This window comes from Oncorhynchus masou, chromosome 29, assembly GCF_036934945.1.
Source record: "Oncorhynchus masou masou isolate Uvic2021 chromosome 29, UVic_Omas_1.1, whole genome shotgun sequence".
NCBI classification, from domain to species: Eukaryota; Metazoa; Chordata; class Actinopteri; order Salmoniformes; family Salmonidae; genus Oncorhynchus; species Oncorhynchus masou.
The window spans coordinates 56,942,227-56,965,314 of record NC_088240.1 but is presented as its reverse complement, the minus strand read 5'-3'; the positions used below and the strand labels follow the sequence as shown (position 1 = coordinate 56,965,314).

The 23,088-nt window shown below is 46.9% G+C and overlaps 1 protein-coding gene across 1 annotated transcript in view; it reads left to right on the top strand.

Moving 5' to 3' along the window:
• LOC135519653 (forkhead box protein O6-like) overlaps window positions 1–6,798 on the top strand; it is a 37,314-nt gene extending 30,516 nt beyond the window's left edge. The window contains 2 exon segments of the mRNA XM_064944893.1: window positions 5,087–6,493; window positions 6,496–6,798. Of these exon segments, the coding sequence (XP_064800965.1) occupies window positions 5,087–6,493; window positions 6,496–6,798 (1,710 nt within the window).
• Window positions 6,799–23,088: the final 16,290 nt, after the last annotated feature.

Below are 23,088 nucleotides of genomic sequence, written 5' to 3'. Positions count from 1 at the left end.
GGGAGTGGCGGCACAGGGGACACACATTGGCATTGCGCCAGGCTGGGCAACTGAGCGCGGTCACCCTACTCACACAAACTCACACGGGGATACCCTCGAGCAAGAGCATTGGAAAGGGAGCCATAATCACCTTCACAAGGATAGTCCAATAGAATATCTTCCTACAGACAGGCAGACCTTGATGTGTCTAAAGCCAAGCCTTAGCATTGAAGGCTATTAAGTTGAATCGATTCTCCAAGTTGAACTGCCTACTCCAGATTCCAAAAATCAAACTCAGTGGGTGTGTGGAGGGCGGACTGAGCAGGAATCAATGTGAATGGCCAGAACGCTGAGGGACAAATTAAAGGGTTTGAAAGAGAATTATTTACCATGACCAGGGCCCGTTTTGTTTTTGTTCATTCTCGGAACATGAACAAAAGCTCGGTCGATCCAAAACAGGAAGTCTTGTAGTCTCTATGGGATTGACTTTGAACAAGTACCCCAGTCTTGGAAAAAGGAAAAATCCCTTTCTGCTGCTCTGAGGCCACCTGTGTCGGAAAGAGAGTGAACGTGTCCGATTTGAGCGGGTTAATGGGTCTTAAACTTAATCTGCGGGCAAAGAGGCTGTGGTAGAGTGGCTTGGTACAGAGCGAATGAAGAAGACGTAAGTCAGGTATCAGGATCGTGGGCTCTAATGAGAGTTGATCTCAAGCCGATTGGCTCTCTGGGGCCATCGGAGTGCCACACCATAGAAATAGAATTACTAGAAAGGGCAATTCCCATTCAAGTCAATGTTACTTATGTGAAGGGTGAACCGATTGCCATATTGAATATAGCCATGAGTGTTCTGTGAACTTGATGTGGTCTGAGGGGCTTTACCATTCTAGTAATTATATTTATATGTGCTTCACAATCTTCCACTGGCTACAATTGTTCTATAAATCGGACAGATGCCCTTTTCACAAATAACAGTGCAAGGCTACTGAAAACCCGTTGTTGTTGTTTAAAAACCCACTGTGATATATATACGTGTCCATAGAAGTTTGATTTGACAACTTTTGATGTACAGCAAATCTGTGTAATTAAGTCGGATCAGATCAGGCAATACATTTGTGTCTTAGCTTTCTATTTCACTTTATTATTTTGGCCTTCCACAATATGTATTGTATCAATGGGCCTGATTTCAATAGATCGCTGCCGGACCAAGGGTTGGAATGTGTGTACCGTGTCATTGCGTGTTTCTGTGTGCTTCCTTTCATTTGTCTGGTCCTGAAAGCCAGGGGGCTGAAGAAACATTTTATGAATATTTAATAGAGAATAATGTTTTCAATTTTATTCTGTTGTAAGCCTGTGGGGAGAAGTATTGAAAAAACCACCCTCAAGGACAAACTCAGAGTGAGGCATTCCGCTTAGCTCTGTCAGATAGGAAATTGAAAGGGTGGTTGTATTTACATGGCCTTGTAGATCATGGCCTTTCCTCTCATTGTCTTACATGGACAGGTTGCTTAACAAAAGGAATCTCCGTAGTCTGCCCCCTCATCCTCCTCCTCCCATTGGATCATACCGTATCCGGACTGCCCGCGGTGCACATGATGACCTGACAGTGGATGGTGTGAGACGCCCAGCTGGGAGTGCCCCTGAATCAACTCCAGGATTAGCTCGGGATTGTCTGGGATTACTCAGGATGGAGCGGGATTAGCACCGGCTGCCTGCGACTGCCTGTTTTAGGGGCGGGTTGTGAGTGGGGCATGGGCCGGCCATATTTCCCCTGACTCAGGCCGAGATTGGGCGAGAGGCCAGGGCTAGGCTACACCAACACAGGGAGGGACACCTGTAACCTGGCAGGGCTATTCTCAGTCCCTAAACCCACACCCAAACAGGATGACTACTACTGAGAAACCCCGGGTTTGAAAACAAAACAGAAAGGCCAGCAGACAGGAAGCAAACAGCTAGCTGACTACGCCACCATGGCCAACTTACCCACGCAATGGCTGTGTCCCAAATGGCACCGCAGTCCCTATATAGTGCTCCACTTTTGAACAGAGCCCTATGGCCCCTGGTCAAAAGTAGTGTATTATATAGAGCATAGGGAGCCAGTTGGGACACAGCCAATCCCTTAAATCTCTCTTAAGCAGGTGGATTCAGGATTCATCAGATAAAGAGGGCATGGGGATGATGTTCAAATCCCTGTCCCAAGTCTATAGTGGGGGACTGTTTTTGATCCTACATGCTACGTTTGGAACAGATCAGAGATCATACGCGGTAGCGGCTTCAACCGGTCTGGTCCCATTGAAGGAGGTTAATTTTCATTCGGCCTTCAATCAACCGTCATCTAACCTGATGAACAGGTAATGTTCTGGTGTGGGAGAGACAGGTATACCTTGTTTACACTAGCAAGCCGGACCGAACTTTGCTGAGCCAAGCTGTTTGAGCTGGCTGGGTATCCACCATAGTTGCTTGAACTGTGCCAAAAAGATCCATGTGAAAAGAAAATATGTGAGCCAACACAGTACAGTTCCGGTCGGCACGGTAGTGTGAAAAGGGTAGTAGTCGGCGCAGGCACGTAGTCGCCCGCCCCAAACCTCCGACCGGGCATCCCCGACGGACTGGCATGGCCCAGATGCAAGAAACACTGCTTTGAGTTAGAGAGAGAGCTGCAGCATCAAACAACCATCTCCCCAATCTCCCCATCCCCCCCCCCCCACTACCCTTACTCTGCCTCCCTGCTCTACCCACCACAATATCATATACTCCCTCTCCTGCACGTTTACCAACAGTTGCCATGGTTACCCAATGCTCGAGGTGTCACAGCGAGACAACCCGAAGGGAGGCATTCACAGATCACCTGCATTCAGTCAGTCGCCGCTTTTCAGTTGGTGCTCCACAATTTGATTGGTGTATACTCAGACTGTGCCAATCGCCCGTGAATACAAATTATGTGCGACACAATGGACGTTGTACCTCAATCTGAAACAATGGAATATAGTACAATAGTGCCAATGTAAGGCGTAGCCACACTAGGTGCTTTGGTTTCATTTTGCCGTTCAAGTTTCAGAATAACGCCTACAGCAAAAGCAGAACAGAACAACTATTGTCAATCAATATTTATCAGTGTTCACTTGGCCTTCACTTGGCCTTGAAGAAAACGTCTAATACACCTACAAATTGTTTTTGGAATGAGAAAGTGAATGAACAGAGTCATCTATTGAGAGTTTGTCACTGAATTTGAGTGTTCCAAAAAAGAAATGTGGGGATAGAAATGGACAGAAAATGTGAAATCTTTCTCTCAGCTGTAAATAATGACTGCAGTATATTAACAAACACAGGAGACGCGGAGAGAGGGAGGAAAGAGGATGAAAAGAAAGGAGAGAAGCAACAAGTTTGCAGACCGCTTAGAGAAGAGGAGGCTATAAAGATAGAGAACGGTGATAAAAGAGAGAGCTAAAAGGGGAGGGAGGGAGGGAGGGAGGGAGGGAGGGAGAGGAGAAGGTGGAGAGAAAGAGACTGAATGAGAATAAGGTGGAGAGAAAGAGACGGTTATAGAGAGACGGAATGAGAATAAGGCGATAGAGAGAGTCTGTGTGGGTAGGAGGTGGTTGGTGGGCTCCATCCGTTATCCCTGGTAGCTCCTAGCTCAATCTCCCGATCCATCTCCACATGGTTGGTGCTGGGCCAGAGTGGCAGCCACATCAAACACAAATCCCCAGCCAGGCACATCGAACCAGGGATTAGTTTACATCTACCAGGCAGAGGAGAAGAAGTGGTGAGGAAAGAGACAGAGGGAAGGAGGGAAGGGGGGAGGAATACCCTCCACTTCACATGAGATAAAGTGGACGAAGTGTCTTCAGTTCAGACAATCTTTGGCACTCTCACCTGATAGATTGTACAAAGAGCCTGGCTCACTCCAGTTTAGACTACAGAGTGAAGAATAGATTTTCACGAGTCCTACTGTTTGGTAAAGGCACAAGTAGCTAGTTTGTAGACGCCATGATGGGGAATGGGCAGGAGAGTTACAGAGAGACTGGGTCACTTTGTAGACTACTGAAGGGTATACCACGAAGCATGACCAATGAGTTAGCCAGCTAACCTAATCATTCTGAAAAAAGCGTAAAACATTTTTTGAAAGATAACCTTGAAATGGACATGGTCTAAGTTGACTCGACAACCAGAAACACATATTTTAGTTTTGATGTCTTTAATGACGCAGAAATGGGTAGTCATTATCGGGTTGCTTATCAAAGTTAGCTGGCTAACTCATTTATCTGGCTTTGTAGTATACCCCTGTGGACTACCTACCAGGCAATTGATTTATGGGCCCATTTTTTTCTAAACTGATCTATCTGGATTTCGCCTATCGGATAGGATTAAATTGATAAAAACAGAATGGACTATTAATTGACTCTACGCATTTAATCATATCCGGTAGTTGAAATTCGGACAGATAACTTCAAGACAAACTGGGCCCTGGTGTCTACAGTTTAGAGGGCCAACAAGGTACTAGCAAGTCTATTGTGGCCCCAGGATGGTGAGTGTAGAACGGCTCTTTAAGCATAAACACAAACTGTCAGGTAAATATTGATCAGCGAAGCTCTTCTTGGAAGGGGAATCCACACACTCCCCGGTGGCATCAATGTGTGCGAGATAAACCTTTAAACAGTCATCAGTATGGAGCAGCAGGCTTGGGATCAGATTGGCAGGTTGCACGTCGTCAAAGTCGCTGGCACTCTAGTTTCCTCTCCGACAGACAGTTGTTTCATATGAAAAGGGGTCATATGCATACTCGATTCAGCTGATGTCTACAGATGAGGAGTTCTGGGACACGCACAAAGGCGGCCAGTACTCGTAGGCCTGAAAGTCACACGCTGTCCTCACCCAGAGCTAAAGTGTGACGTTAGGTGGCAGCGGTGGGATCCAGTGTGTTAAACGGTGAAAATGCTTACCGTACATAATATGATGAACAATGTAACGTGCACTCTAAATCAATCTCTCTCTCTCTCTCGCCCCCTCTCTCACTCTCTCTCTCGACCCCTCTCTCGCTCTCTCTTGCCCCCCCTCTCTCTCTCACCCCTCTCTCTCTATATATATATATATCTATCTATGTCTGCAGAACTCCATCCGACACAACCTGTCCCTCCACACGCGCTTCATCCGGGTGCAGAACGAAGGCACTGGTAAGTCCTCCTGGTGGATGCTCAACCCTGAGGGGGGCAAGATGGGCAAGGCCCCTCGCCGGCGAACCGTCTCCATGGACAACAGCACCAAGTACCTGAAGAGCAAGGGCCGGGTCAGCCGCAAGAGGGTGGGCAGGCCGGGGATTGGTTCTGGGGCTCAAGTGGGGCTCCAGGCTTCCCCTGAGCAGGGTAGCCCACCGGGGAAGGTTATCCCAGGCAACATAGGGGGAGCTGGGGGTGTGGAAGGAGAGTTTGACGCCTGGACGGAGCTCCACTCCCGGGCTAGTTCGTCTACTTCGACCCTGAGCGGGCGCCTCTCGCCCATCCTGGCCGAGGTCGAGCTGGAGGAGTCAGAGGAAGGCGGGCTCTCCTGCTCGGCCTCGCCCCACCTCTACCCCTCCCCCTCATCCAGCGCCCGTTCCCCGGCCATGGGGGCCGCGGGAGGTCACTGTCCACCCGTGGAGCAATTGCCCCAGCTGGCTAATCTCACGGGGGCGATCAGCCTGGAGGAGAGGCTCCTGGAGGAAGGCTACCACCATCATCATCCTCATCCAGCGGCAGGCCACAAACTTCCCCCGGTCTATCATTACAACCCTGGGGTTAAAGGTCAGGGGTCGTACTGCGGCGCGGTCTACAGCCAGGCTGGGATGGGCATGCTGCACCACCACTCACCCATGCAGACCATCCAGGAGAATAAGCCTGCTAGCTTCGGCGGCACCATGCGGGCCTACTCAGGGACCAACGCCCTGCAGAGCCTGCTGACAGGAGGCCCCGGAGTTCCACAGCAGTACTGTGCCAAGGACATAATACTGGGCCAGGAGAGAGATGCCCACCCCATGATGGGGCCCTCCATGAACAGAGTGAGCTCCACCCATCACAGCCATCACTCCGGACACAACGGACATGCAGCACACAGTCACAATGGCAGCCACACAAACCACAACTCGGCTCACAGCCACAACGGCCACAACGGTACTCAGAGTCGTAACCTCAACCCTGTGACCAACCACAACCACAACTCTCCTCATCTTGGCCACAACCTCAGTCAGAACCACAGCAACCACACAACGCACACACCGACTCAAGCCCCAGCCCCAGCCCTGGCCCCACGCATCAGCAGTGGCCACCTCCAGCCCTACAGCCACAAAGCCCCCTATCTTTACAGCACCCCGTCCCACGCCCACCTCCCCGCTTCCACCACCCTGCCACCCAACCCGGCCGGCATGCTGGGGATGCCTCAAGACTCCTGCCACCTGGCCACCGCCCCCACCCCTCGCACCCCTGCCACAACACTTACCCCAGCCCCCAACACCAAGGAATGGGCAGTGGACTGTACCACCACCAACGGGGCATGGTGGGAGGTGGCACAGGAGGCAGCTACCATGGTAGCTCATACCACCAGCCTCACCCCCACGAGAGACTACCAGCTGATTTGGACCTGGATATCTTCCACGGGAGCTTGGACTGCGACGTGGAGTCCATCCTCCTCCACGATATCATGGACTCCGGAGAGGAAATGGACTTCAACTTTGACAGCTCCTTGGCCCAGGGGGTCGGGATGGGGATGGGCGTGGGGGTGGGGGTGGGCATGAGTGGACTGGCAGGACCTCAGCAAGCCCACAACAACCAGAGCTGGGTGCCCGGCTGAGACGTTTCCCGGAGTGCTTCCGGGCAGGCCTCAGAAAAGACTCCACTACCCAGAGTGCTGCAGGCCAGCCCTCACCGCCCCTCGGATAGACAGACTCCACCCCCTCCCCACTAACATGTTGGGGAGCACTGTGCTTGACTGTGTCATTCCTGGACTGAAAACAGAGGAGATGGGACAAACACTGTCACTCACTTCCCATACCTTTCTATGTTGTGTTATAAAAAGCCCCCGTCCCTCCCTGCCCGGACTCCCTCTGGATATTGTAGCTCATGTCACATTGGTTTTTCTCACATCAGCTGTATACTGTGATGACAATCTCAACTGTGTTGTTGCCCAACCTTGTTCCTTTCTCATCTACTATCATGAGACCTGAACTCACCAAGCACTTTAAAACAAGTGGGTCAGACTCCACAGCTCACTCACATACAGACCTGGGTTCAAATACTATTCAAAATCCTTTCCATCACTTTATCTGGGCTTGATTGAGTTTGCCTGGTGCAATGGAACCAATAGAATTGTCGCAAAAGTGCAAACCCCGCCTATCTTGCGCTCCAGGCAGACTACAGCAAAAGCTAAACGGATTTTAAATATCTCAAATGGTATTTGGACCCAGGACTGCTCACGTAGAAGGCAAATTCATGCAGAGTTTGGATGTTTGCAAGGCGGGTACGGTATTTGACATATCATTTTGCTGAACAAATAAAGAAAGTGCAAGAATCAGAATCTGTAGATACATTTGTGGCATAGATGTATAATGGGGGTTGCTATACTGCTATGTTTACTGCCAGTGGGAAGCAGGGAAAATGTCAGCAAAGATTTCTGATTGATTGCTTATTTGGTCTCTTTGTCGTTGGCTCGTATTAGTCTAATTATACATTTTGGGAAAGACTCTTACAACAACCTGTGCCTCCTCACTGACCTAATTGAAAACTATAATCTGGTGCTTTACTTGACTGTGCAAGTCAAAATGTATGTTATATTAGTCAGTTGCATTCTGTCATTATGTCAATTGAATTAATCTTTGGAATATTCAGAAGAGAACATTCTAAATGGCGTATCACCTTGCCTCAACCAGGGTTTATTTTTTCTTTGTGGCGCCAGCTTTTTTTTCTTTTTCTTTTTTTCCCCTCTCTCTCTCTCTCTCTCTCTTTTCTTTAACCTCTCTCTCCTTCCCCCCCCTCTCTCTCTCTCTCTCTCTCTCTCTCTCTCTCTCTCTCTCTCTCTCTCTCTCTCTCTCTCTCACTCTCCTTTCTTTAACCTCTCCCTCTCTCTAGCTCTCCTTTCTTTAACCTCTCTCTCCTTTCTTTAACCTCTCTCTCTCTCTCTCTCTCTCCTCTTTAACCTCTCTCTCTCTCTCTCCGTTCTTTAACCTCACTCTCCTTTCTTTAATCTCTCTCTCTCTCTCTCTCCTTTCTTTAACATCTCTCTCCTTTCTTTAACCCCCCTCTCTCTCTCCTTTCTTTAACATCTCTCTCCTTTCTTTAACCCCCCTCTCTCTCTCTCACTCTCCTTTCTTTAACATCTCTCTCTCCTTTCTTTAACCTCTCTCTCCTTTCTTTAACCCCCCCTCTCTCTCACTCTCCTTTCTTTAATCTCTCTCTCTCTCTCTTCTCTCTCTCTCTCTCTCTCTCTCTCTCTCTCTCTCTCTCTCTCACTCTCCTTTCTTTAATCTCTCTCTCTCTCCTTTCTTTAACCTCTCTCTCTCTCTCTCCTTTAATCTCTCTCTCCCTCTCTCTCTCCTTTCTTTAACCTCTCTCTCTCTCCTTTCTTTAATATCTCTCTCTCTCTCCTTTCTTTAATATCTCTCTCTCTCTCCTTTCTTTAACCTCTCTCTCCTTTCTTTAACCCCCCTCTCTCTCTCCTTTCTTTAACCTCTCTTTCCTTTCTTTAACCTCTCTCTCCTTTCTTTAACCCCTCTCTCTCTCTCTCTCTCTCTCCTTTCTTTAACCTCTCTCTCTCTCTCCTTTCTTTAACCTCTCTCTCCTTTCTTTAACCTCTCTCTCCTTTCTTTAACCCCCCTCTCTCTCTCCTTTCTTTAACCTCTCTTTCCTTTCTTTAACCTCTCTCTCCTTTCTTTAACCCCTCTCTCTCTCTCTCTCTCTCTCTCCTTTCTTTAACCTCTCTCTCTCTCTCTCTTTAACTCTCTCCTTTCTTTAACCTCTCTCTCCTTTCTTTAACCCCCCTCTCTCTCTCCTTTCTTTAACCTCTCTTCCTTTCTTTAACCTCTCTCTCCTTTCTTTAACCCCTCTCTCTCTCTCTCTCTCTCTCTCTCCTCTGCCAAAGGAGACAGAGTGATCATCCCTCAGACCGACCCATTAAACTGGGTCTTGATTGAAATTCAGCATCTTGCTTTTAATCTCCAAAGTGATGCTGCGGCCATGCATCATTATCGGGAATCTAAATGCAACAGCCTCCCATCCCTCTCTCTCTCTCTCTCTCATCCCTTTCTCTCTCACCCCTGCAGTTGTCGCTAACGTAATGTGCTGACTGATAGCCGTGATTAACGCCTAGTCATCCTGGCCCAAGGGAGACAACGCCGTCGGTTTGTCTGTTCGGAAAGGGCACTGGTGGGAAAAAGAACACCACACAAAATAAGTAAACACAGGTTGATAGGTCAAAAAACGAGAATCACATGATCATTTCCCTTTCCCTGTCCTTTTTGGGCATGTGTGTCTTAAACGGGTAGTGTGTTTGTGTCGTAAGTCATCCGCTTCGTCGTCGTCATCTGTATTTTGTGTTCCCTTGCACACGTTATGAGGTCGTCTGACTGTGTTTTGGGCCCGGTGGGAGTTCTCTGGCATAAGGTACTGTACATATAGACGGAGAGGGGTAGAAAAGACGGCGAAAACAATCAGCCAATCAGATTGGCATTAATCTCTGTCAGACAGGGTTGTTGTTCCTTCCTACCTTCCTTCCCCTCGTCTCCACATTCAGCCTGTTTCCCTTTTTTGTCGTCGTTCTCTCTTGTTGTCGTTGTAACGTTGACGTTCTGAAGGGACATACAGGGTGGATACGGCATGGTAATGTGTGAAGGCAGATATCGGGATTGTGACCCCCGCCCCCTCCACACCCTATACTCTAGGCTACACCCGTCCCTATGAATTGGACCACGGTGTCTGTATATGTGGGGAGTCTACTTACTGTAGCTCTAGCCACCACACTCTAGTTCCACACAAAGCCTCGGGACAGGAGAGAGCCATGGGTCATGTTCATTAGGGCACACGCAGAACACCGTTGCGAACTGTCTTAAAGTGCTTTGCAACGGAAACCCAAAAATGAGTGTTTCTTATTGGACAAAATCCAGGTTGTCCCGCTCCGATTCAGTCAGTTTTTGTTCGTTTGATGCCTAAAGAACATGAACCAGCTCTCCCGTCTCCCCCAGTAGACACACTCTGCTGTGGACTGTACTGAGTACTTCTAACAGGAATGTCCTAAAATGTACACCGTACCGGGATTTCCTAACATGTACACCGTACAAGGGACATATCATTACAGCCAGAGGGCAAGTATGGCACGGACTATCAGGCCCTATCCTCGAGATCAACATCCTTATTCTAGGATGTTGTCTCTTGTTCAATCTCAGTCTGTGAAATATGTGTGGAAGGTCTTGGCGAAATGTTGTAGCCTGCGCTAAAAAGGTTTAGTGACGCCCCGATATTGGAAAATAGAGCTATATATAATATAACATTTTATTATACACATATTTATTTATGAAAGAGGTGGGTCTTTGTCACCCCTGAGTGTGGTAGTTTGTGAGCCAACTCCCATTTCCCTCCCATTTGTTTGGTCTTTGTTTCCGCGTCACACTTTCTTTATAGTTGTAAGGATTTTATTTTGTACAAAAATCTATATATTGAGGATATTGTATAATAGTTTTTAAACTCAAAAAGGAATTATTAATTTTGTCGTCTTTCTTTTTTTAAGAGAATGTATCTTATCTGGTGACTGTTAAATAAATGACATGAAAAGAAAGCATCTGTTTCTTGCTCTGTTTCTTGCTCTACGCTTGTGTGGTTCCGTGCAAGGATTTGCCACGATTGTGTGTTGACATTTCCATTGTAATCCCCTGATTCGTGAGTTGTCTTGTGCTGGAGTGTTCTTCATTCCTTGTTCTTTCATATACCTGTGTGAGCGACTGCGTGTGTTGTGTTACATATGAATTTGTTCTTTCATTTGATATTACCCAAGGATAATCTGTCCAACAAGGTTCTCTTTTTGTACATACAGCACACACAGACTTACTTTGCTTCAAAAGTGTGTGTTTGTGAACGAGTCGTTTTTTAATGATTTTTTTAAAATAGTGTATGCATATGTTGATGGGTGTCCGTTTGTATGTGCGTAAGGGAAATGGTGAGTGTGTTTGTGCGTCCCTGTGTATGTGTGCCCTTGGGTGTGTATGTGTGTTCTTGTATGTTAGTGTGTCTCCTTCTGTATGTGCGAAAGCAAAAACTGTGTGTGTGAGAGAGAGAGGGGGTGAGTGTCATCGCCGCTGTAGGTTGGTCACAGCTGTCCCAGTCCCTTTCGAGGCGTTTTCACAGGAGGAGAGCGAAATACTGCCAGGCCGCAGGGGAGTCTCCTCCTCCATACATACATACACACACACACATGCGCACACACACAGACAGGCGCGCATACACACACACACATGGACACAGATACACACACACACACACGGAGGCGCATACAGACACACACAGGAGCGCGGGCACACAGGAGCGCCCAAACACTCCTCTCACTGAAATGTTCGCTTTTAATTGACTCCACTCGGCAGAGACTCTCGGGAGGGAGGGAGGGAAAAAGAGGGAGGTGGTGGACCATATGGAGGGAAAAGCCAGAGAGGAGAGAACCAGAGAGAGAAACACAATTTGAAAAAGACCCAATTCTCAATACATAATTGTTATCACTGTACTGAATAATTCAAACAAGCCATTACACATATACTCTACATGATGTCTGCGTAGTTCCGTTCCTCTGGATCGTACGCCAGCACGTGTGATTAAGCAGAAAAGGGGATGGGAAGAAGGCATTGCTCTACAAGTCTGGCAGATATCCCCATCCCTCCATTCTGCCACCCCCACCTCTAGAGAGAGAGGGAGAGAAAGAGCTAGACAGAGATGGTGAGAGAGAGAGAGAGAGAGAGAGACCGAAAGAAAGACAGAGGAGAGAAGAAAATCAGACGGCTCAGTCCAGGTGCGGCGCCTCAGGGATGGACCAGTCTTCTGTTGCCTCATTATCGGAGAGAGAGAGGCTATACATTCCCGTGCCATTATTCTCCCACTCAAACAGCTCAACGCAGGTCTGCTTCACTGAGTCTGGTGATGGTATAGCATAGAAAAAACTCACGGGGTGGGCACTGCCAACCAAGACCTATAGGTTAATATAACACTAGAATATAATACTGAAGACAGATCCATTTGATTTAATGCTGATCACATGCATTTCTACTTCGAATCGAGCTTCATTTAATTCTCAATGAGGATGCTAATATAACTGTCATCAGTGCACATTATGCTGCTGTTCAGATGGGATCACGGTCCTGGTCTGTCATAAATTGCCCTATCGTCTTAGATCCGTGCTTATCCTTAGGTCACCCCGGTTTAAAATGTGAATATAGAGAGAGGAGAAAGATGAAAACCAGCTATTCCCTGTAGCCTACTAATAGTACTGTAGATCTCAAGTCAGACATCCAGAGGAGGTGGGGGGGGCTACAGAGGTGATGACACAATGTCAAATGAATACCCCTGAGCCCCCTTCTCAAATCTGTACCCCCCCCCCCCCCCTGCTCTATCACACATGGCCTAATCCCACATGGGGAGCTAAACGTTAAGCGTCGGAGCCTGATTTAGCTAGCGCAGCACTGGAGTACGGGGAACAGGGCCGACCGGCGTCAATAATTACGAGCTGATTCTGAGAGAGTAATTAGCGAGGGTGGCTATTGGCGGCAGCTTTGGAACGTTAGGGTTGATCGCTAGGAGATAGCGATGCTTCGACTAGCCTCCCATGGGCAAGAGCAGACACTCAGGTTCTGAATCAGAGATGGTTCTGATGCTTAAATACTGGTTGCTGTAGGGGAGGATTGGATTGGGGCTTGGGGACTGCGGAGCTCAGAGAGAGAGGTCAAATGTAGGCTGTGGTTGGTAGTTCATGTATCATTGGTGAGAGAGAGAGAGAGAGAGAGAGAGAGAGAGAGAGAGAGAGACTAACAGAGAGATAATTTAATTGAATGAACTGAATTGAGAAAATGAGAGGAATAGAGAAAGACTGTGTCTCTGTGTGTGTGTGTCTGTGTGTGTGTTAGACAGAGGCTCAGAATCGAGGACAGCCGTAGTGTAGTTAATAGGCCTGCAGTGGAGTGCCCTCTGTGTGTGTATGTGTGTTTCATTATCCAGTGTTCAGTCTACCCTGACCCTCAGTAAGCATCACCTGGAACCAATGGACCTCGGAGAGATAGACACGAAAGAGAGAGTGAGAGACAGAGTGAAAGTGAAAAAAACAGCGCCTCTCACTCTGAGTAACCTGGCGCAGCACTTCAATCTGGCTGCTAACAAGCGTTCTCCATCTCTTTCTCCTCTCTCTCTCTCTCTTTTTCTCCTCTCTCTCTCTCTCTCTCTCTCTCTCTCTCTCTCTCTTTCTCCTCTCTCTCTCTTTCTCTCTCTCTCTCTCTTTCTCCCCTCTCTCTTTCTCCTCTCTTTCTCTCTCTCTCTCTCTCTTACTCTCTCTCTCTTTCTCCTCTCTCTCTCTCAGCATCTCTCTCTCTCTTAGCATCTCTCTCTCTTTCTCCTTCTCTCTCGCTCTCTCAGCATCTCTCTCTCCTTTTCCTTCTCTCTCTCTCAGCATCTCTCTCTCAGCCTCTCCCGCTACCTTAATCACCACAGTTCAATTCACCTCAATTCAGAGTTTGTGTACACAGCAGCGTCCAGATTCCCAGAGAAGTCGCCTTGCAAGAAAGTGACTGATTAAAACCCAGGAGAGAGGAAGAGAGAGAGAGTTCCTCCCTCCCTCTGGAGAGAGAAGCTGCAGCTTATCAAGGACCAGCTGGGGACGAGCTGCCAACAACCGTCGACAAACGATACCAAGTCTGCTTCCACATGCAATGTGGAGTCATGGACCACTGTAGTAGTAAGAAAGTGACTGTTTAAAATAACAAAATAGAAGTGTGCCATTGTTGAACTCAAATGAAAGATAGCGGTGTGTGTGGAAATAGACTTGGGATGTGCCCAAATGGCTCCCTAGGTAGTGCGCTACTTTTGACGAGGGCTTGGATGACAACTGTGCTTCGTGCGGCCTTGGTTCTCTGTATGAATGAGTGTTGATATGAAGCAGTGTTCATACTGAATCAGGGCAGAGCAGAGGGGTGAGCAAGGGAACCGATGCATCTATAGCTGTCGCCATGACTTTGCCACTGGTGAGGTTTCTGTGGTGGTAGAGGTGGAGAGGGAGAAAGGGTGGTGGAATTTGAAGGGCAGATTTTTACGTCAGCCTTTTAGGGATACCTTAACAGGCAGTTACAGTGGTGTGTGTGTAGGGTGGGCTGTGTGTGTGTGTGTGTGTGTGTGGTGGTTTTTCGGTGAAGGGGAAGAGGACGGTGTTGTGTTGGTGAGGCCATCCATCACAATATTGAGAGGCAATGAGGCAGCATCGGACACACTCAAACTCACTGACGCACACACACACACCCTGCTATATCTCGTCTCACGCAGGCTCTTGCAATTCCCCCTCGCAGGCGGCTGTGGCGTCGGTTCGTCTTCGCTGAGAGGAGAGAGAGTCTAGACTGAGGCGATAGACATCTCATTAGAATCTCCTACAGCTCCACCGGCTAGCAGTCTGTCTTCCCTCTTACTGCCAGGAGAGAGTGTGTGTGTGTGTGTTCTGTGTGTGTGTTCTGTGTGTGTGTGTGTGTGCGTTTGTGTTTGTGTGTGTGTGTGTGTGTGTGTGTGTGTGTGTGTGTGTGTGTGTGTGTGTGCGTGCGTGCGTGCGTGCCTGCGTGCGTGCGTGCGCGCGTACACGCAAGAAAGAGAGAGAGAGAGAGAGAGAGAGGGAGAGATGGAGAGAGAGAAAATAAGACAATGATAATAGCAATAATAGTCTTGATCCTCCCACAGGCGAACAGCTCTCTCTCTCTCTCTCTCTCTCTCTCTCTCTCTCTCTCTCTCTCTCTCTCTCTCTCTCTCTCTCTCTCTCTCTCTCTCTCACCACTGTTTCACTCTGAATGAATTCCGAACTCGTTAGTGCTACAGCTCTTCTCCTCCCCACCTCCTTCTGAGACTGGCCTCAGATCTGTTTCTCGTGTCTCTCAATGCCAGGGTATTTAATATGTGCCTGTATCAACTGTTCTTAGATCTCTTGCCATATACCTTTTAGTCTGTTACAATCTCTGCACTCTTAGGGCTCTATTTTCATCTGGCTCTAAGGAGGTGCAAGAGTCAAACGCATGTTAGTTTGTAATTTGGTCATGTAAAAACTGGCGCACAGGCATTTTCCATATTAAAGCAATGCAACTAGAACACTGTGGACTGCAAACATGTTGAACATATTTAAGTAAATATCAGGCAGGCTATTTAACGAACTAGGCTGTAACGGACTAACATTCGAATTGGAGTTGATGACAATGCATAAAAGACCATAAATAAAACAACATATTTAGCTATGGAGCGCAATCTGATTGGCCAGTGAGGGGTCAAGCCTCGACACCCACAACTTGTTTTTTCATCAAATAAATGGTGCCACTGCCAGCTACGGCACCAATAATTCCAGTTGTGAAAATAGCACCAATATTTCTGACACAACCCTGAACCTATAATGGTACCACTAGCGCTAAGATTGACCATTGTGTTAGTTTTGTTAAAATAGAGCCCTTATAAAACAAAACGTGCTACATAGAAGCAGAAAGAGCTCATCAGATGAAAAAGGTCCCATGTAGAACCCTAGATCTCCACAAAGAACCATTTGAGAACCCTTTTTCTAAGTGTGTGCATGTACCACCCTTGTCCTCAGATCAGAATCGCTTCTCCCTCTCCTTTCCCAGCCAAGGCCATTTACACTTTGCTTATATCAGCACCCGCACGCACACAGTATCCCTCCCTCACACTTACCCCTCTGACCCCTCTCTCTCTCTCTCCCCAAGCCCAAGCCGTGAGTTAGTAATCCTAGCCCCAGGCTAGCCCCCGAGCGCTCTGCTAAAGGAGTAGTGCTGTTTGTGTGAGGCCTTGACCCTGTAGGTTAGAGCCAGCCAGCCAGCCACCCACGCTCACTCTCTCTCTCTCTCTGACTTCGGACCCTCACTCTCTCTACCTCTCTCTCTCTCTCCCTCTCTCTCTCACCAAGAACCCCCCAGAGCACTCTCGCTCTCTCCCTTTAGTGGTAATTGCTCAGTGAGAGAAAAGAGAAAATCCGGCAGCCACTCTCAAGGTCATCTCGCCGTGTGTGTATGTGTGTGTGTGTGTGGAGGAGATGAGTGTCTGAGGGGAGACGAGATAGACTCACTGCCAGATGTTATAGCGTGACCCGCTCTCTGGAGAACCAATCACGGGATCCCTCTGGGCCTGACCTCTAACTCCACATTCTGTGCTGAATGGTTATTGGTTAGCCTGTCATAGCTCTCTCTCTCTGTCCCATCCAGTCTCAGTGACAAGTAATCATACACCTTGACTTATTTGATATTTTGTTGTGTTACAGCCTGAATTCAACATGGATTAAATAAATAAAAACTTATTGTGACAAAGTGAAAACATGTTTTTAAAACATTTTGAAAATGTATTGAAAATGTAATCTCATTTACATAAGTGAACATTTACACACTCACACTCCTGAGTCAATACTTTGTAGAAGCACCTCTAGTGGTTAGAGCATTGGACCAGTAACTGAAAGGTTGCTGGATCGAATCCCCGAGCTGACAAGGTAAAAATCTGTCATTCTGCCCCTGAGCAAGGCAGTTAACCCACAGTTCCCCGGGCACCGTGGATGTTGATTATGGCAGCCCCCCGCACCTCTGATTCAGAGGGGTTGGGTTAAATGCGGAAGACACATTTCAGTTGAATTTATTCAGCTGTACAACTGACTAGGTATCCCCCTTTCCCTTTCCTTTTGCAGTGATTACAGCTGTGAGTCTTTCTGGGAAGACTCTAAAACCTTTCCACACCTGGAATGTGCAACAGTTGCCCATTATTATTTTCAAAATTGGAGCTGTGTCAATTTGGTTGTTGATCATTGCTACCTCTTTAGGTATCCCAAAAACATTTTAAAATGATTTGATTTAATATTTAATTTGGTATTTATAGAAACACATTAAATAACACATTAACAAATTAACAAAAAGTTAATCATAAGGAATAAGGATTTGAAGTATCTGTCCTACATCTAGGATATGTACTGTAAAAAAGACTCAGGATATATATATATAGATATATATATATATATATATATATATATATATATAGATACATATATATATACATATACAAAAATAACATAAAGGGTTAAATATGTGTAAAAAAAAAATCAGATAAATATATGTATATATATATATATATATATATTTTTTTTTACACATATTTATCCCTTTATTTTTGTTGGCACAAAACTATCTCCATACTTCCATTAATTTGTATGGGTTACATTTCGACGAGTCCCGCACCTGTGGGCGTCATAGAGCAAAATGGAAAACACCATTGTGTTTGTGAGAGTCTCTCCCTTCTGTAGAGTGGTCATCTGCTACAGACGTTTTCGCGAGAAGACCGATTTTCGGGATGTCTCCAATTCTGACAAACAGAGCTGTAGCTCTGCCACTTTTCACCACAGATTTGGAAGGGTGACATAGGTTGATGCAGTGGATTGAGACTCGGCCCATTAAAAAATAGATATCTCTAGCTTAAACGGACGGATTTTGATGTCCTTAGATTGACGTAGCGGTGAGTCAATAGGCTCTAGGGGGTTAAAATGTTGTTGTTTTTTAATTTAAAAATGAATAACTTACACTACGGGTCAAAAGTTTTAGAACACCTACTCATTCAAGGGTTTTTCTTTATTTTTTTACTATTTTATACATTGTAGAATAATAGTGAAGACATCAAAACTATGAAATAACACATGAAATCATGTAGTAAACAAAAAAGTGTAAAACAAATCTAAATATATTTTATATTTGAGATTCTTCAAATAGCCACCCTTTGCCTTGATGACAGCTTTGCACACTCTTGGCATTCTCTCAACCAGCTACACCTTGAATGCTTTTCCAACACTCTTGAAGGAGTTCCCACATATGCTGAGCACTTGTTGGCTGCTTTTCCTTCACTCTGCGGTCCGACTCATCCCAAACCATCTCAATTTGGTTTAGATCAGGGGATTGTGGAGGCCAGGTCATCTGATGCAGCACTCCATCACTCTCCTTCTTGGTAAAATAGCCTTTACACAGCCTGGAGGAGTGTTGGGTCATTGTCCTGTTGAAAAACAAATTATAGTCCCACTTAGCCCAAACCAGATGGGATGGTGTATCGCTGCAGAGTGCTGTGGTAGCCATGCTGGTTAAGTGTGCCTTGAAATCTAAACAAATCGCAGACAGTGTCACCAGCAAAGCACCCCCACACCATAACACCTCTTCCTCCATGCTTTACGGTGGGAAATACACATGCGGAGATCATCCGTTCACCCACACCGGGTCTCACAAAGACACAGCGGTTGGAACCAAAAATCTCCAATTTGCACTCCAGACCAAAGGATACATTTCCACCTGTCTAATGTCTATTGCTTGTGTTTCTCGGCCCAAGCAAGTGTCTTCTTCTTATTGGTGACCTTTAATAGTGATTTCTTTGCAGCAATTTGACCATGAAGGCCTGATTCACGCTGTCGCCTCTGAACAGTTGATGTTGACGTGTTGGTTACTTGAACTCTGTGAAGCATTTATTTGGGCTGCAATTTCTGAGGCTGGTAACTCTAATGAACTAATCCTCTGCAGCAGAGGTAACTCTGGGTCTTCTATTCCTATGGTGGTCCTCATGAGAGTCAGTTTCATCATAGCGCTTGATGATTTTTGCGATTGCACTTGAAGAAACGTTAAAATTTCTTGAAATTTTCCGTATTGACTGACTTTTCTGTCTTAAAGTAATGATGGACTATCGTTTCTCTTTGCTTATTTGAGCTGTTTTTTCCATAATATGGTCTTGGTCTTTTACCAAATAGGGCTATTTTCTGTATAACCCCCTAACTTGTCATAACACAACTGATTGGCTCAAACATTAAGAAGGAAAGAAATTCCACAAATTATTTTTGAAGAAGGAACAAACCTCAAATGAATCCACTTTAAATTCAGGTTGGGGACTACCGGTAATGATTGAGCGACTCTCTCTCTCTCTCTCTCTCTCTCTCTCTCTCTCTCTCTCTCTCTCTCTCTCTTTCTCTCTCTCTCACCACTGTTTCACTCTTAATTAAAATCTCAATCATTAGTGCTGCAGCCCACAGCCCGTCTCTTCTCCATACACCCCCCCTACACATACCCTCCCTCCCTCCCTCCCTCCCTCCCTCCCTCCCTCCCTCCCTCCCTCCCTCCCTCCCTCCCTCCCTCCCTCCCTCCCTCCCTCCCTCTCTCACTCTCTCTCTCTCTCTCTGTCATACAGTACAGAGGAGTCTCTCTTCTCCTTCCCAAACAAGCCTCCAGTGAGAGGCAGTCCCATACCTAAGCAGCTGTGTTTCCCAGCTGGGAGGCTGTCTCCTTAGGTGCCCCACCACCATCTGTCCAGCTGGGACTGGAGACAGCTCACCTCCTGGAGATGTACAGTAGTGTACCAGCACCCTAACTACTGATACAGGGTCAGAGATGTCTACACCCACAGACCACCTAATGGTTAAGATTAGAGGAAATCTGATTTTTAGATCTGTAGTCAAGGCAGGGGTGGAAAGTATGGAGTAGTAGAAGACGGCCCCTAACAATGGCCCCTAACCACTGACTGACACAGGGTAAGATATTTCTTCATCTACCGACCACATTTTGGTTAAGGTTAAAGGTCATCTTACCCTAGATAAGTGGTTAATGACAACATCTACCATGAGGAAGCCAGATCCCAGATCTGTTTATGCTGTCTTGCCATCTCCTGGTTCCTCCTGGTTCATTGTCATGCCAAACATGACAACTACACAGCACAAACTGATCTGGTAACAGGGTTAAGGTTGTGGGTGGTTGAGGTGGGTGGCTTTTGGAGGCAGGGCCCAGGGTGGTCCATCCATCCAGGCTGGGGTCCCTGGTTCTTGTGTTGTGGGACCAGGGGGGAACCAGTGTGAGCCTGTGAGGACCAAGGAGGGTTGTGTGGGGAGAGCCCAGCCCAGGAGGAGACAGCCAGCCCAAGCCAGCCAGCCTTCTCCTCAGCCCTCTGCGATCACTGACACTAATTGAGGGGCCATGAATTATAGATGAATTCTGTGGTGGCCCATGCAGCACTCTCTCTCTCTCTTCATCTCTCCATCTCTCTCTCTCTCTCTCTCTCTATACCTCTCCTTCTTAAACTATTACTTCCTTGTCTTGGACCCTACCTTACTCTGCCTGCTTCATTGACATCAGACAGCAGACACAGCGTTGGCATGCACATGTATGCTGCAGTGCACTATGGACCTCCAGTTGGGGGTTATGGGTATCCGAGAGGGTCAGACAGAGATGTCTGGGGGCAAAGGTGTAGCTGGTCAGAGAGAGAGAGAGAGAGAGAGAGAGAGAGAGGTGTGTGTGTGTGTGTGTTGGAGTGTGAGTGTGTAGAATGTGCATAGTGTGAATGTGTCAGTGTGCATAGTGGCAAAAATGAAAATACAATTGAAGGGTCAATGCAGATAGTCCGTGTGGCCAATATGTCAGCTATTTAGCAGTCTTATGGCTTGGAGATTGAAGCTGTTGGTGTCAGACTTGATGCTCCAGTACCGCTTGCCGTGTGGAAGCAGAGAGAACAGTCTATGGCTTGGGTGTTGGTTCCTTTCACACCACCTGATATAGAGATCCTGGGTGTCAGGGAGCTCGGCTCCAGTGATGCACCCCCCTCTGTACCGTCTTGTGATCAGGGTTGGTGCAGTTGCCATACCAAGCAGTGATGCAGCAAGTCAAGATGCTCTCAATGGTGCAGCTGTAGAACGTTTTGAGGATTTTGAGGGCCCGTGCCAAATCGGTTCTGTTGTGCCGCCTTCACGACTGTTTGTGTATTTGTGGACCGTTTTAAGTCTTTAGTGATTTGGACACGAGGAACATGAAGCTCTCGACCCGCTCCACTCCAGCCCCGTCGATGTGGATGGGGGCTCGCCCCCCATTTCCTGTAGTCCACAATCAGCTCCCTGGTCTTACTGACGTTGAGGGAGAGGTTGTTGTCCTGGCACCACTGCCAGGTCACTGACCTCCTCCCTGTAGGCTGTCTCATCATTGCCAGTGATTAGGCCTACTACTGTCGTGTCGTCAGAAAACATGATGAAGGTGTTGGAGTCATGCGCGGCCATGCAGTCGTTGGTGAACAGGGAGTACAGGAGGGGACTACGCACAATCCCCTGTGGGACTCCAGTGTTGAAGGTCAGCGTGGCGGAGGTAATGTTGCCTACCCTCACCACCTGGGTTCAGCCCATCAGGAAGTCCAGGATCCAGTTGCGAAGGGAGGTGTTCAGTGACGAGCTTGGGGGGGGACTATCGTGTTGAACGCTGAGCTGTAGTCAAGGAACAGCATTATCACATAGCTATTCCTCTTAGGTGGATGAGGGCAGTATGGAGTGCAATTGAGGTTGCTTCGTCTATGGATCTGTTGGGGTGGAATGCAAATTGGAGTGTCTGGGATGATGGAGTTGATGTGTGCGATAATCAGCCTTCAAAGCCCTTCATGGTTACAGATGCGAATGCCACAAGGCGGTAGTCAGCCTTAGAGTTCTTAGGAACAGGAATGATGGTGGTCAGCTTGAAAAATTACAGACTGAGAGGTTGAACATGACTGTGAATATGCCTGCCAGCTATTCTGTGCATGCTCTGAGAATGCGCCCTGGAGTACTGTCAGGCCCTGCGGCTTTACGAGTGATGACCTTATTATAAACCTTACTCACGTCGGCCTCGGAGAGCGAGATCAGCCAGTCCCCTGTGTCAACGAGGGCCCTCGTGCACGGCTCAGTGTTGTTTTTTCCCGAAGCGGGCATAAAAGGTAGTTAGCTCGTCGATGCTATCGGCAGTGTCCCAGAACATAATCCAGTCAGCGCTAGCAAAACAGCCTTGTAGCATAGCTAGAGGCATGTGTCTTCAGAGGCATACTATGTCTCTGGGGAATATTTCTCTCTCAATTCAATTCAATTCAATTCAAGGGGCTTTATTGGCATGGGAAACGTGTTGACATTGCCAAAGAAAGTGAGGAATATAATATACAAAATTGAAATAAACAATACAAATGAACAGTAAATATTACACATACAGAAGTTTCAAAACAATAAAGACATTACAAATGTCATATTATATATATATATAATATCTTTGTCCCCATCTCCATCACCCTTCACCCTCTATCTCTCTCCCTCCCTGTCTCATTCATGTCTTTCGAGATCCCAGGTGCTTACCATCAGTAATTTGGCTTGGCTGTCACTTGTTTCCTTGTTTTCTCCATTGGCTCGCACTCAAGTGGGAAATCACAGGTGTGTGTGAGGGTGTACTTGTGTGTGTACAGTAGAATTGAAGAGTTTTGCACAGCTCATATTGACGCCCATAATGTTGGTGTTTTTATTTCTTGTACATTGAAAGGTCATCCATGGATTCTGAGTCCTTTTCAAGGTGATACATGAATCATTTATAAAAGAGTGACCAACAACAAAAAATAGCTAGAGCCTATATCTGTTAGTCCATTCTATTTTTCTACAGAGACTTTTCTACAGAGACCAGAATCATATAATCTGTATCAACTGCCTCCGCGGATACATTGTCTCGCAAGTGTCACATGGACAGAATCCAAGCGTGTCCTTCTCCACAACTCTTTCTTACCTTTCTTCAGATGACTAGTGAGGCGATACAGAGAAAGAAAGAAAGATAAGGGAGTGAGAGGATAAGAAAGGGTTATTTGTGTGCCCATGCGTTAGTGTATATATGCATGTAGTGTGAATGTACAAGTCTAAGTGGCTGGTGTTACACTCTATGTCCTTCTCTCTCTCTCTCTCTCTCTCTAGTTGTGGAAAATAGTATTTTTGTACGCATTGTGTAAAGCTACATCAGTGGAGGCTCCCCAGAGGAGCAAGGGGAGGACCATCCTACTCAGTGAATTTCATAAAAAGAACAGTTGTGAAACACTAAAAAAAGCTATCCTTTTTTTT